General features: G+C 37.4%; 1 protein-coding gene across 2 annotated transcripts; it reads left to right on the top strand.

The window, feature by feature from the left end:
• Nucleotides 1-240: 240 nt before the first annotated feature.
• On the top strand, nucleotides 241-14,051 carry NDUFS1 (NADH dehydrogenase (ubiquinone) Fe-S protein 1, 75kDa (NADH-coenzyme Q reductase)). Of its 2 annotated transcripts, XM_009585144.1 has the most exons (18): nucleotides 241-304; nucleotides 536-627; nucleotides 2,057-2,164; nucleotides 3,340-3,416; nucleotides 3,509-3,590; nucleotides 3,700-3,830; nucleotides 4,570-4,755; nucleotides 5,239-5,373; nucleotides 5,784-5,898; nucleotides 6,895-7,040; nucleotides 7,656-7,784; nucleotides 8,993-9,122; nucleotides 9,613-9,773; nucleotides 11,315-11,469; nucleotides 12,071-12,246; nucleotides 12,991-13,125; nucleotides 13,324-13,396; nucleotides 13,693-14,051. In XM_009585144.1, exons 1-18 carry the CDS (start codon nucleotides 241-243, stop codon nucleotides 13,782-13,784), a joined length of 2,187 nt encoding a protein of 728 aa, XP_009583439.1. In that variant the 3' UTR covers nucleotides 13,785-14,051. The 2 variants fall into 2 exon arrangements, with proteins under 2 accessions (XP_009583439.1, XP_009583440.1); XM_009585145.1 differs by lacking the exon at nucleotides 2,057-2,164 and having other exon boundaries at nucleotides 13,693-14,040.
• Nucleotides 14,052-14,529: the final 478 nt, after the last annotated feature.

The raw sequence follows: 14,529 nt of genomic DNA on the forward strand, positions 1-14,529 counted from the left end.
CATCGTGACTTGCACCGGTTTTACTGTAAGGTGACATACACGTATATGAAGTATAGGTAGTTATAAAAAGAGAGCCATATCTTGTAGTTTAAGAAAATAACTGGTTACTCCTCTGCACATATAGGCACGTACATACTTTTTTGCAACTGGTAGAAGTTTTTACTCTGCCTGTTTAAAACCTGTCAGCAAACATTTGAACTGATAAAAACTCAGTGCTGTTTTCTCTCTTACCAAAGCACCATGCTTCGACTACCTGCTGTCCGCAGGACCCTAGCTGGGGTCGCCCAGTCCTCCAAAGTGTGTGGTAAGTGTCTCCAGTTTGGGCATGTGTGCATGGTGATAAAATTAATGTATGTGTGATTGACTTATTGAAGGACATGTACGCGTACTTTGCAGCTCTGGAATTCTATGGCATGCTGTCTATAGAACTGAAATTGTATCAGTACTGTGTAACTGTAAGATAAGAAACGTGGGGTCTGACAGTTTGCATCTAGCAGAAACTAAAGTTTTTGTTTTCTTTTTCCATGTCTCTCAGGACGTACAACTGCCACAGCAGCCAGCAACCAAATAGAGGTGTTTGTGGATGGTCATCCTGTGTTGGTGAACCCAGGAACCACAGTACTTCAGGTGTGGGGAGTGGCATGCAGAATTTTTCTTGGAGTCCCCAACTCGCTTCTTGGCAGCGTTTTCTATTCTGTATAGCAAAAAAACCCCTTTGCATTGTTTCTTGCATTTCTTTAGGGGTGTTTTCGCTGACTGTGATACAATTTCACAAGGCGGAAATCCTTTGGGGAGTTGGCATCTGCCATGACTGTCTGAAAGAAGATGCATGCAGCTTGAATCCCAACTGCAAAAATTTATGCAATGCAGTAACAGACTTTGATAAATTCTGGTTGAAATTCTAGCTCTGAACTCTACGTGACCTGGTAGTCTTTCAGAACCTGTTAATTTTGTATCTTATTAAAGTGGTGTCTCAGGTAAATGAGGGATTGTCTCCTTTTGGTTATTACTTCTTATGATTCAGAATGCTGATCCTTCGCTACTTTTATTCTTGGTGGGGAAGACATGGAACCTGGATCTCCCATCTGTACTCAGCATTGTTGCTTTTCAGGCCAAAATTTCAAGTAGATCTTTTTCCAGTCTAACTTCATTTTAAGAAGCCGTTAAATGGGGATGTGGTATAGTGAGTTAGAACATTAAAGTACATAGTGTTTATTTCAAAATATATCTCTCATTCTCTGGATACAAGTTACTAATTTATTTAGGCATTAGAATGCCGCTAGCAGGAGTCTAATGTAATATTTTCTTAAGTACTATTTTTTTATTAGCTTTTTAGTTTTGCTTATGTGTGATAATTTTTTGTAGAAATCATCAGAAAAATTAGATCTTGTTAGTTCTTTTTTATTTAATTCAGTGGTGTTTTTTCTGGCAGGCATAGCTAGCGCTATAGCATAGATCCCATCAGCCATGGGGATTTTATGCAGGAAAGGCCGTCTTCATCTGTTCTCTGGAAATCTGTCGTCTCTGTCCTCCTATCTCTTCTTCGGGCATGTCATGGAAGACTGTTTCTGAGTTTGGGGTTCTACTGAAGTTGAAGATTGGCTATGCTCCAGTACCTTTTTAAGAATATCCATGTTGCTGAATTATCAGAAGTCATTATGCCCACTGTTGTTTCCTTTGTATTTTTCAAATTTTCCTCTTTTGTGCACTTTTATTTAAATAGTGCATGCTTTCTTTAAAAAGTTATTCTTATTGCTAGTGTCCTATCTATTAGAGAGAATTCTCTCTATTTTTGGAAGAAAAAATGTAAGAGAGGTCAGTTTTCATTTCCTCAATCGGTTACAAATTTTGGAAAAGATAATTTGTAATTGATAACCTGACATGTTTCTGTTGATCACTATTTTTCATTTATGGTCACTTCTTAAGATGAAAGGTTGAATGCACTATATTCCTGAGCACTAACAGTTATTCTTTGAAAAACTGAATAATGTTTTATGAGGTGGAACTGAAAGGTCTAATTAAAATTTAATTTTCCTTTGTTTATTATTCTTTATAGGCCTGTGAAAAGGCTGGAATTCAGATACCTCGTTTTTGTTACCATGATCGTCTCTCTGTTGCTGGAAACTGTAGGATGTGTCTTGTGGAAATAGAGAAAGCTCCCAAGGTATTGTAGATGTTTCATAGGAATTACAATTTTCTGCTGTGCTTAGGGCCTAGTTTAAATCTTGTAAATAATTGTTTCCACTGTCATTAGCACACAAATTGTTGTCATTCAGCTGCTCAAAGCAGGTTTTTCCCTTCTTCCCACTGGACTGCAGTGATTGCCTATGGATCAAAGTCAGTTCTCAGGCTCCTATGGATTATCTTGCTCCTGGATGTGAGCATTTAATAGCTGTGTGTTTTCAGTTGGATATATTTTTATTTTCTGTAATTCATGCTTCAGCTGCACATTTTCAGCTGGTATTATACATATAGTAAACTTCAGATACTGTATAAATTCAGCTGTAGGATTAGTGTCTGCAGGTTGGTTCTAGCTAAGTAGAGACTGCCGTTACTTACTAGTTTATATTTTAATGCATTATGTACCATTGATGTCTGTTGTAAAATAGTAATTGACTTCAGGACTGAAGGCTGTCTTCAACAGTATTAAGAAATCTATGCAGATAGTTGGGGCATTCTTTTGGAGTTCAGTCTTAGATTATACATTTATATTCACATATAAAACTCTTTAGCTCACCTCAACTTGAATTCCATAGTTTGAGCTTTGTGTTTCTGGATATGTTGGGTTATCACTAAAGATGGAAGTCATGATGGTCTATCTCATGACGCGATTGAAAAGTAGGAGGGATTTGTTTTCTGAGCAGGAGTTTTTGTTAATCTTGCAGTAATCTTGTGAAAAATTTTATTCCAAGACTTGTTGTATAGGTTTTGTCCAAATAAATGTCTAAAATTATGAACTCTGAACTTCAGTTCTAGAGATTTTCCAGATCTCTGCTGAATGTCTTTGATTTGCCTTATATCTGTTACAACTGACTTTTTTCTTGCTATTAACTGCTTGAATTCGAACCCGAAAGGGTAAAATTTTCAACTTTAGTTGTGATTTATGTATTTTTAACCTTTTTATATAGCAGATTATTAATAAATATGGCTTCTAGTGACTTTATTGGTTAGATTTTCTTTTTTTATTTTTTTTCTTGCAGATACCTTGTTTTTTCTACAACATGTTAAATTAATAACAGATGCCTATGTAGGAATTTGGGGGGAGGGGGAGGTTGGCATTTGTGGCCATGTTGAGAAGAAATATGTTGTGTTCATGCTTGCTTTTTATGATGGTTGCAGCCAGTTGCTGCCTGTGCCATGCCAGTTATGAAGGGCTGGAACATTCTGACAAACTCTGAGAAGTCCAGGAAAGCAAGGTACCTTTCTTTTAGCCTCCTGAAGCTGATTAGTTATACTATCTGCTAAACAATGTAAAGTTGACATTAACTTTAATTCCTGAACCCAACAGAGAGGGTGTGATGGAGTTCCTGCTGGCAAATCACCCATTGGACTGTCCTATCTGTGATCAGGGTGGAGAATGTGATCTGCAGGTACAACATCCAATTACATTGTGTAGACTTAGGTATTAATACTCTTGTCTTAGGTGAAATTGTGCTTTCCAGCAGCCTGGATACGTCTGTTTTCTGTTGTCTGTTCTAGGATCAATCGATGATGTTTGGCAGTGATAGGAGTAGATTTAGAGAGGGAAAACGTGCTGTGGAGGACAAGAACATTGGCCCATTAGTCAAAACAATCATGACTCGGTGTATACAGTGCACTCGATGTATCAGGTAATGTCCTTTATTTTTCACTGGAGAGAGTACCGAGCAGGCATATTTATATCAGTTTATTACTTGTGAAAGAAACACCACGAGAGGCAGTCAATTTTTCTTATTTCTTTTCTGACTGTACTTAACAATTTTATTTCTAGTAGGGACTGGTAGCTGGTTTCCCAGAGCTACGAGACAGCTGTCATGCAGGAAATAGAAAGAGATGGCCAAAACATGAACGTGAAATCAGAATTCTACAGGGCAGAACTGGTGCCATGGTGTTAGTGCCAGAATGGATTTTAAAACATTAAGTGACTTCCTCAGCCACAGTTGCAAGATTTATTTATTCTTGACAGCCTTTGGTAGCTGTATTTATGCTGTTCTGTAGTCCTGAGATTCAGTACCAGCTAACGTGAGCCAGAAGGAAAAGAATACAATGTACCCGCCTAGTTCTAGAAAGAACTTGTTGGTTAGGACTAATCTTGGACTCCGGCTGTGAAATTCAATGAGCACTGAACTGCTCTGTTTTTTTGATTTAAGTCCACTTAGTTTTTGTAGCCCCATCTGAATGAAATTCTGCAGATGCATAGTCCTGCGTGTGATGGCACTGACTATTGCATCTAAACAATTGTTTTCTTCTTTCAGGTGTATGAACTAAGGCTAAGGTTTTATCTTAAGAAAATGAGGTAAGGGTTGAAACATGTGCTATGTTGCTGTTGTACATTCCAGATTTGTTTTCCTTTCTTTTTACATCTACTAGGTTTGCTAGTGAGGTTGCAGGGGTAGATGACTTGGGAACAACCGGAAGAGGAAACGATATGCAAGTTGGTACTTACGTTGAAAAAATGTTCATGTCTGAGTTATCAGGAAATATTATTGACATCTGCCCAGTTGGTGCTCTTACCTCCAAGCCATATGCCTTTACTGCACGCCCATGGGAGACAAGGTATGTATCTTAACTCATACTGAAGATGCAGCTTTCTCTGTTTCTGTTATACGCTTTATCTTAGAGTATGTCCACCTATGATACCAAGGGTTTTCTCTGATTTTTATTCTCTGCATTTTTGTTGTAGACTTTTCCATAGACTGACTCTTAACACAAATTCTGTTACTTACTCACAGCTCGTTCAAGAAAAGGAAGAATGTTATAGTTTGTAGACTATTCTTCCCTTATTTTGACTCTGAAATGTTTTGGACCTGTAGGTTGTGCTGATTGCTCAGCAAAAAAAATGTGTATAAAGGAAAATTCAAATTCATTAACTCAGTAATTGTTGAGGATATTATTTAAAATATCTTGTGAAAATAAGCTCTTATATGTATATCTAAAGCTAAACCTACAGCACGTTATTTTTGTTGTTGTTTTGTTTGTTACACAGTCTGTTGCTGCTTGTATGTAGCAAACTGCAAATGGTTTATTTGTTCTAAACAGGAAGGTAGAGTCAATTGATGTTCTTGATGCAGTTGGAAGCAACATCGTAGTGAGCACAAGAACTGGAGAAGTGATGAGAATTTTGCCAAGGCTGCATGAAGATATCAATGAGGAATGGATATCTGACAAAACAAGGTGCGTGGGAGGTGTTTGTTCCCATGTGCATGTTTATGCACACGTTAAAGGCACACTTTGCAGAACCAGAAATGTGGACAGTAGCACTGACTTCTGGATTCCACTGTTAATATTGTAAAGCTATAGTGAAAAATAATTGGTAAAACATGTTTTTAATACTATAATTGAAGTTACTGAGTTTTCTAATGTTTTCATTTTTGTAGCTTTTTTTTTTTTGACAGTAACTTTTTTATTTGTATCAGATTTTTTTGCTTGTTTTTGAGAAGGAAAAGTTAAACTTTCAGCGGAAATATTTCTTGTGTTTCTTTTTTCTAATGATCGCAAGCTGTAAGAAAACTCAGTCTTAGGAAATATTTAGTATACACAATTATCTTTGTATTTGCTCTTTAATAATAGTGGTGTTCACTTAGGTTTGCTTATGATGGTCTGAAGCGTCAGAGACTCACTCAGCCAATGATCAAAAATGAGAAAGGACTATTTGTTTATGCCTCATGGGAGGATGTATTAACTCGTGTTGCTGGTGTGGTAAGAACAATTTTCAATATATGTAGCGTAAAATTAATTTCTAAAGCTGGACATACTACAATGATTAATATGAAAAGTTACATAGAAAAGAGCTTTTTTCTTTAAGGTTAGAGGGGAGCGTTTGACTTCTAATCCATTGTATTTCCACTTAAATTTCTTCTTTTGAAATATTATTTCCTGTTTCATGGATTAGACCATCTGAAGAACTTTGTCTTGCCATGATTTCATTTGGGGCATTGGGAGAGAAATTACTTTTATTTAAATAGGAAACTAACCTTCCTTCAGAAATCTAGGAGGAAGCAACTTTCCTGAATTACTCTGATCTATCTGAAGACTTCTTTAAATTTATTTAAACTGTGCTATCACCACTTTTGCCGTCAAAGCCATTAATTCTGTATTACTTATATCTGAATTGTGCTTGCCTCGGTGCTTTCTCTATGTGGTGATTGATTCTCCTGCTCAAATGAAGTGCTGCATGACTGCTCTGGATTTTGATTAAAAATTTTATGTGGGATGAAGTAGAATTGAATAACTGTAATTGAACGTTCCTCCAAGATGTTTTTGCCCATGGTTCAGTAGCAGGGTTTGTTATGAAAGCTATCGCCTCTCAGATAATACCTTTGAGTTGAGTTTACTACCTGAGCTTGTGTTATGGAAGTTTGTATTCTCTCTGCACTGTAGCTTCATTAAAATAAAAGCATTCACCAATCTTCCTCTCCTCACCACACCAAATGAGAATTAGCCACACCTGAGCAATAACTCAAGTGGGAGAGACCTGCATAGAATACAGAGAGCTGTTCTTTGCTTATCATGAGTTCTGAAGGAGCTGGAGTTGCTGCCTTGCGGAAGTCAGACACTGCTGATCAGTTTGTGCTACTCCAGGCCAGCGGTTGCGCTGCTGGCTTTGGCAGATCCTAATGGAACAAACACTTACCTCAGCCAAATGGCAATTTATTTAAATGGTTTCTTTTGCTTATGTTTATACTTTCTCTCCAGCTACAGGCTGTCAAAGGTAAGGAAGTAGCAGCAATTGTAGGAGGACTGGTGGATGCAGAAGCACTAATAGCTCTGAAAGACTTATTGAATAGAGTGAATTGTGATACGCTCTGCACTGAAGAGGTCTTCCCTACTGCCGGAGCTGGGTAAGAGTTCAGGCAAAGTTTGTCTGTAATTAGTATGTTAAACTTTCCAAACTGCAAATCATCTCATGGTAAGATTCTGAAATGACGAAGGAGAGCAATTGCTGATGCATTAGCAGGTTTTGTTTGAATTTACAATATTCATTTATAGACAGTATTTATGGACTGTGAGTTGATACATAGTCTCTACTATACCAAGGGTTGCACGCTTCACTGTATGTTGAGGCTGCTGCAGTTTAACAGTAGGCTACTGAAAGCCAGTTACACTCTGTTGTAAGTTGGATAATTTAGTCTATTTCTATTTGTGTTGTGAAAACTATAGTACAATTATGATCTTGTAAACTGTGTAATAGCAGATGAAGTTTGTGAAGGCTGACAGTTAACTGTAAATGTAGGAAATACCCACATTGTAATTCCTCTAATGTTTTGCTGTCTCTGATACTCATGAAAGAGAGAAGCTCTTACTTTTTATTTGGGTTAGTAATTCGGATTGAGAAATCTCTTCTTTCCCTTTCTCTTCCTGAGATGAAAAAATATTTTGAACGTCTAGAATCTTTACCATATCTTCATTCCTTCCCTTTACTGAATTCTCTTTCTTCTTACATCTTTTTGTTATAGCACAGATTTACGCTCTAACTACCTGCTTAATACCAAGATTGCCGGAGTGGAGGAGGCAGATGTCCTGCTTCTGGTTGGCACCAATCCACGCTTTGAGGCACCGCTTTTTAATGCTAGAATTCGAAAGAGGTTTGTATTCCTTGGTGGTGAATAAGCATGCAAATCCATCTGGATTTGATACAACGCTCAGGTGGGGCCGCAGGCAGTAAGTTGAGAGCGTTCATCCAGACGGACTCACTGGATTTAGTTCACCTTTTAGTAAAGGGAATGGTGATATATTTGTAGAAAAAGGGTGTCTCTTCTCCCTGTAGTGTATAGCTATGTTTTGTTCTCACTTTGACATTTTATGTAAGTTCATATACTCAGACATTTATTCCTTTGTTACATTACACAGACACCTCAGATTTTCTTACAGAAGTTTGTTAAAGCATATTCCTTAAAGAATTATTTTCAGCATCAGTTTGCTGCTTTTTATATTGTTGGAACAAATCAGACTCGCTGATTTTAGAAGCAGTCATTCAAGTTTAACATTTTCTTTGGCAAGTAATGTGGCTTTCCCAAACTTTTGAACATAGCTAATTCAACTTTAACAAGATATGTCAGCAGGAGACAAATGAGGTTTATAAAAGCCCTGTCCTTCCTAATGCTGGGATCTTCTAAAATACACAATTTTAAACAATAGTGGCCTTAAAATCTTGAAAGGAAAAAATGCAATGAAATTTATGAACGATTCATGTATTTTTATAAGTCTATGCTATGAGAAGCTGCAAAAAAGGAAAAATTTCTAACCAGCTAAATTTTTCTCTGTTTATCTAAGAAATAAGTGGATTTCTAAAACCGTGAGCACAGTCAAATTCAGAATTCTTTCCTCCTACAAATGACTTTAATTCTGAACTAACTAAGAGTTAAGTCAAGCTAAAGAAACTTAATAGTAGCTGTAGGTGTGGGGGTTTTTGTTTTGTTTGGTTTTGCCTAACACTGGAAAAGGTGGTTTAAAGTTGTAGCACCTCATTTTGTGCAACCTTTTTTTCCACTGAATTGGCAAAAGCTTGAAGGGAGGAGGGAATTGAGTTACGAACTTCTCATGTGAGGTGTGTTGTTGCACTAGTTCCAGAATGTACGAAGAGAAATAGTCCTTCTAAAAAAAAAACCTAAAGCTTGCTTAACAGTCAGAATAATGCTAAACTGCATGTTACCAAAACAATGAATACCGTTTAAATTCCTTCGAAAGAATTTGCATCCTATTTCAAGTTATTGCTAAAATTATAATCAGTGGCTTTGGTTGAGTAAAACTCTGTATTTCTTTGATTTTTATAAAACGTTTGCTGTGTTTTCAGCTGGCTTCACAATGACTTGCAAGTGTCCCTTGTTGGCTCTCCGGTGAATTTGACCTACACATATGATCATCTAGGAGAATCCCCACAGATACTCCAGGACATTGCTTCTGGAAAACATGCATTCTCCAAGGTACACACAACTTAAGAGTGGGACTGTTGAATTTCAGATGTATTGAATAATAATCTGAATTCCCCACAGAGATAGATTTGAAGAGATGCACCATGTTGTATATGGGGTTATTTGCTTTTAATCAAATGCAGAGATGAGGTAATGATTAGTGTGCACCAAGTATGTGTGAACTGTTTAATATATTCAGGTGTGTAAAACTTTGCAGTGCAGGAAACTCCTGGAATATTTCTTGATAAAAAACAGGCTGTTTCAGCTGCTGCTGTTTCCACTTAAGTGTCTGGTTATGAAGAGTATAATTCTGTGTTGATGGGGTAGCATACTGCTTATAGCAGTTTCTCTTGGCTTTATCTCTAAATGAAACAATGACCATTTCAGAACCGTAGCTTTGCATGGAAGACTTATGTAGAAATTATGGGATTTATTACATTATCTGCACCAAGAATTGTCTTCAGAGCCTTGGAATGAATTTCTTGATTCTTTACTTGCACAGGTCCTCGACCAGGCCAAAAAGCCAATGGTGGTGGTAGGTAGTGCAGCACTGCAGCGCAGTGACGGAGCAGCTATCCATGCTGCCGTTTCCACCATTGCACAAAACGCCAGGACTAAGAGTGGTGTTGGTTCTGATTGGAAAGTCATGAACATCCTCCACAGGTTTGCTTTAAAGCTTTTTTGGGAGCCACTTTCATTCACGCTGGGCCTACACAAATTACCACAATGTATGTGTGCAGATTTCTTTGTGTACACACAAGCGGCTTATCAGGTTAGAACCTGTAGAGAATATAAAAAATAGAAGTACAAACTAGCAGAAACTTTTTCATAAAAATGGCTTCCTTGACCTGGCAAACTTTTCAGGCTCTCCATGAGATTTTAATAATCTATTATGTTTAAATGTAGAATTTAAAGTTTAAATTTAGAGGTATAGAATACAAGAGAGCTTAAGTGCTCAGTAGAAAGCACAGCAGACCAGTGTCACTTGCTAAATGATTGCTTTTTATCTAGAGGAAGAAAAACAAACAAAATGGCAAGGGTATTTAAATAATATGGTTTCTTATAATATTCCTTTTACTGTGCAGTTTCTTTTTATGGCTCTCGATCTTAGTCAGTTTATTGGGATATTATTCCTTTTAATAGGCAACCTTCTCTTGGGACAGTCCTTCCCCACTCTCTTCCTAAAACTCTGTCTGTCAAATTGACAACCTCTGTAAAGGAAAAATTATTTCAGCAAATGTAGTGGCGCTCAGATTCAGAGACTCAACAAAGTCCTTCTGCCAAAAGCAGCTTCATTGATGTAAAACTAGTATAGCAAGAGCAGGGCTTGGTCCTCTGAAGGGAACTTGAATATAAAATCCTGCTGTTGAAACTGAAACATTTAATACCAAAACACCGGTGAGTTAAAGAACACTCATGATACCTTTTTACATGTAGTTTGGCAGTCTTTCATATTATTGACTTTCATGCTTTTGGTGCACCATCCTCTCTACCTTAAGTGTAAAAACCAGCTTAACTTACTGGAACCTGTATGTCTGACTATGTCAGACAAACATGAGTAACATCGAAAGATCTGTACTCTACAGAGAGAATCTCTTTTCTTTTAAATATAATTGTAAGTCTGGCACCTGATTATGCAGGATTATTCAAAACTGTTTCTTTGGAAAAGAAAAACGCTGCCAGAAAACAAGAATGATTATTTAATTCTTTTAAAAGTATTTTTATCTGTGAATAAATGAATAGTGATGAAATAGTGGTCTTAAGTCTTAGATGCTTCAGAGTAGCTGATGGTCCAGTAGCTGGTCTTCCATCTTCCACGTGAGTGCCCTAAATTAAAGGCCTGTTGAGCTCAATTCATAGCTGAAATGTGAACCTTAATGTTCCAGATGACAAGTGAGCTGCCTGCCACTAGGCCCTGACCTGGAATGTCTGCCTTTATTTTGCTATCCCATCTTAAATAGGTGAGATTCCCTGTGAAAACGTCAAATGGCTTCAGTTTGTCAAAATGCAAAACCAACTGATATTCTATCAAATAGTCTGTCAAAATTTTCAGCTGCCTTTATGCTTCATTTTTGTCCTGTTACTGTTAGAGACCTCTTATGTCCCTTTGAAATATTTAGTCAAGAAAAGAAGTTAGGTCTGTTCTGATGGCAGAGGGAGAATTCTGAAACAACTTAAGAGTCATAAAGTGTTTGTTCCTACAGGGTTGCAAGCCAGGTAGCTGCTTTGGATCTGGGTTTCAAACCAGGAGTGGAGGCAATTAGGAAAAATCCTCCCAAAGCATTGTATCTCTTGGGAGCAGATTCGGGTTGTATAACACGTCAGGATTTGCCAAAGGATTGTTTTATCATCTACCAAGGTAACTAGTAGATGTAAATTAAGAAATTTTGCTATCTAATAGCTGGAGAGAAAGCCTAAACAGTGGCATATTCTTACAAGCATATCTGACCCTTTGATAAATTGTAGCCTTTATTTTCTGCCCAGAAGTGGAACTTCCAACACATAACTGAGATATTGGTTACCTATTTCTTAAGTAAAAATGAGAAACTGTTGATGAGTAATAAGGGAATATAAACCAGTTAGGTCTTCTGGAGAACAGCTTCAAACCCGGCAGACAAAATGGCATCGGTTCCCAGCTGTTCTATCATACCAAAACATGGTCTTACCTTAATTCATTAAGCATCCTTGTTCCAGGAGCCCTCTAAAGCTGCGTGACTGTAGAGACTGAACTACCATTTACTACTGCTTGTAGTCTGTTCATTCTCCCCAAAGTATTAGGCAAGTAAGACCTCAGAGCAGTCAGCCTGATAGGCTTTGTATTACTGGATAAGCGAACCTTAGAAACTCCTTTTTTCTGAGAACACAGAAATTCTGTATTGTGTTAGTAAAGCACTTCTTTTTATTTGGACTTACTTATGTCTTATATGGTTGTATATTGTTTCCTCTCTCCATATATTTAGGACATCACGGGGATGTGGGAGCTCCCATGGCTGATGTTATTCTCCCAGGAGCAGCATATACAGAGAAGGCGGCCACATACGTGAATACTGAGGGTAGGGCCCAGCAGACAAGAGTAGCAGTAACACCGCCTGGGATGGCAAGGGAAGACTGGAGAATTATCAGAGCTGTCTCTGAGGTACTGTTGCTGTTACAGATTGTTTCTAATAAAAGTATACTGAGAGGTTAAGTTCCTTTTATATTGAAAAGTGTTTCCAAAAAAGAAGTACATTTTCAGGGAAATACATGACTGTAGTCTTGAGCAGTAATGTTTTGTATTGAATCCTTTGTTGATTCTGTGAGTTAAATCATATTGTTTCCCTTTTGAGGATAGCACTAATATTGTAGCTGCTGTGTGCTGTTGGAATACATATCGGGTGAAGCTTTGTCTGCAAATTCCGTTGGTCTTCATGAAGTGCTTTAGAGGAAACGGGTGGGAGGATGCAGTTTCTTTTTAGAAAGAAAACAGCATGAACTCTGAGGACAGGATCTCGTATCATTAGATATGGTCAAATATGTGCTTACTAGTCACTTGGAACAAGATGCATTGATAATTGTATCAACTTTTATCACATTTGGTGGTAAGCTAGGGAAAGTACAAGTGACATCTGTATGGAAGGAGAAAAGTACTTCTTGTCTTTTCTTTTTTTCCTTTGTATAGCAAACAGGACAGCCTGGTTTTTTAACATGGGGAAGTCTGTAGGCATCGGCAGTCCAACACAATACTGTGACTTTGCTTCAGTTTGTACATTATAACTGCCTGTGTTTTCAGGAGTGTAGATTTTTCCTGATTTTACTTTAGGTATGTTAATGGATTGGTGCTCTAAACCACTATGTATTAAATCCCTAGACTTGATGGCATTTCTTTCTGTGAATCTCTTAGATGGCTGGTATGACCTTGCCTTATGAGAACCTTGATCAAATACGGAAGCGTTTAGAAGAAGTATCTCCTAATCTGGTTCGATACGATGATGTGGAAGAGGCTAACTACTTCAACCAGGCAAATGAATTGTCAAAGGTAACAAAAACTGAAGCATCTAGGCATGATTTAGTGCTGTTACATAGTTTGATGCTTTTTAAAGCAATGGGCCTTCTTCATGTGTAGTGCTACAAGCATTCTTCGACCTGCACTGAATGCAGAATTCACTAAACAAATGCTTTGGTAACAAGTTCCTACCATACTGCTGACTTTGTTTTTCTTCCTTTCCTGCCACAGTTGGTGAAGCAACAGCTTCTTGCTGATCCTCTTGTTCCACCTCAGCTCACCATAAAAGACTTTTATATGACAGGTATGTATAGTATGGCCTTTCCGTTCTGAAATCAGCAATACATTTTACTTAGCTTTACTTTACTTTAGATTCTTATGAGGCATTGTAAGCTTTCCACTAAGATATGTAGGATTTGAATCTTTTGAAGAAACAAAATTTTCCAGCAAAATGATTTGGAATTTGCATAAAGCAAGACTATTGGACTATATTTTCAACTAAGCAATTTTCTTTATCCTCTTTTATATTGTGTCTGTGTATAATTTTGAAAATGAAGTTATAATACACTGACATGTGTTTGGATTTTTTTTTTTTTTCAGATTCAATCAGTAGAGCATCCCAGACAATGGCCAAGTGTGTGAAAGCTGTTGTTGAAGGTGCTCACGCAGTAGAAGAGCCAGCCATCTGCTAGAGACTAATCAGACTGCTACCACCTCCATCCAAGTATTTGTTGCAGTTAACTGCTGTGACTGATACTTTTTTTTTCAAAATCTGTTTGCTAGGTCGTTGTATTTCTCTTTTCTTCAGTCACACTTTCATCAGTTCAAATAGTCCCATAATATTATAGGACTGTTGTGTCTGAGAGAACATGCAGCACTCAACTTGCTGTACCCAGAGGCAGAGTACATGATGATTGTATACAAATAAATTATAATGCCAAACAATCCATTACCTATGTCATTTGTACAGCTCACGCTTCTTGCATGGAAAGAACTCAGTAAGCAACTCGGACTCAGTAACTCTTGATTTGCTAGGAACAAGTCTACATGGCAAAAATACTAGTTTGTAACCTTCTTCCAGAGTATCCAGGTATCTTAATTTTAAGCACTGGTGAGAGTGTGAATATGCTATTTTTGTAATGCACTTTCAGAGCAAGTTGTCCCTCTTTAGAGTCAAGCATACCTGGTTTATGTCAGTGTTCAGACCTACCACTGCTCTAGATATTTGTATGTTTCTCCATTTCGTTTCAGTTGAGAAAGTACTCATAGAGGAAATAAAAATAATTTTGATGTCATGAAAAAGAAAAGCAATTTTCACACAGCTTCCTCATATTGAACTGCTTTAAAAATTTAGCAAAAAGATAAAGGCCTTTAGTTACATCAGTTCAAATACAGAAAATATCTCAGAATACTTTCTCTGTGCTGATCTTTTTATAG

Source organism: Fulmarus glacialis, unplaced genomic scaffold (assembly GCF_000690835.1).
Source record: "Fulmarus glacialis isolate BGI_N327 unplaced genomic scaffold, ASM69083v1 scaffold23749, whole genome shotgun sequence".
Lineage (NCBI taxonomy): Eukaryota > Metazoa > Chordata > Aves > Procellariiformes > Procellariidae > Fulmarus > Fulmarus glacialis.

Coding starts and splice junctions, on each gene's coding strand:
- NDUFS1 (XM_009585144.1), top strand. CDS start 241: ATGCTTCGACTACCTGCTGTCCGCAGGACCCTAGCTGGGGTCGCCCAG. Junction 9,123..9,612: donor GAAAACATGCATTCTCCAAG/GTACACACAACT, acceptor TTACTTGCACAG/GTCCTCGACCAGGCCAAAAA. Junction 13,126..13,323: donor AGGCAAATGAATTGTCAAAG/GTAACAAAAACT, acceptor TTCCTGCCACAG/TTGGTGAAGCAACAGCTTCT.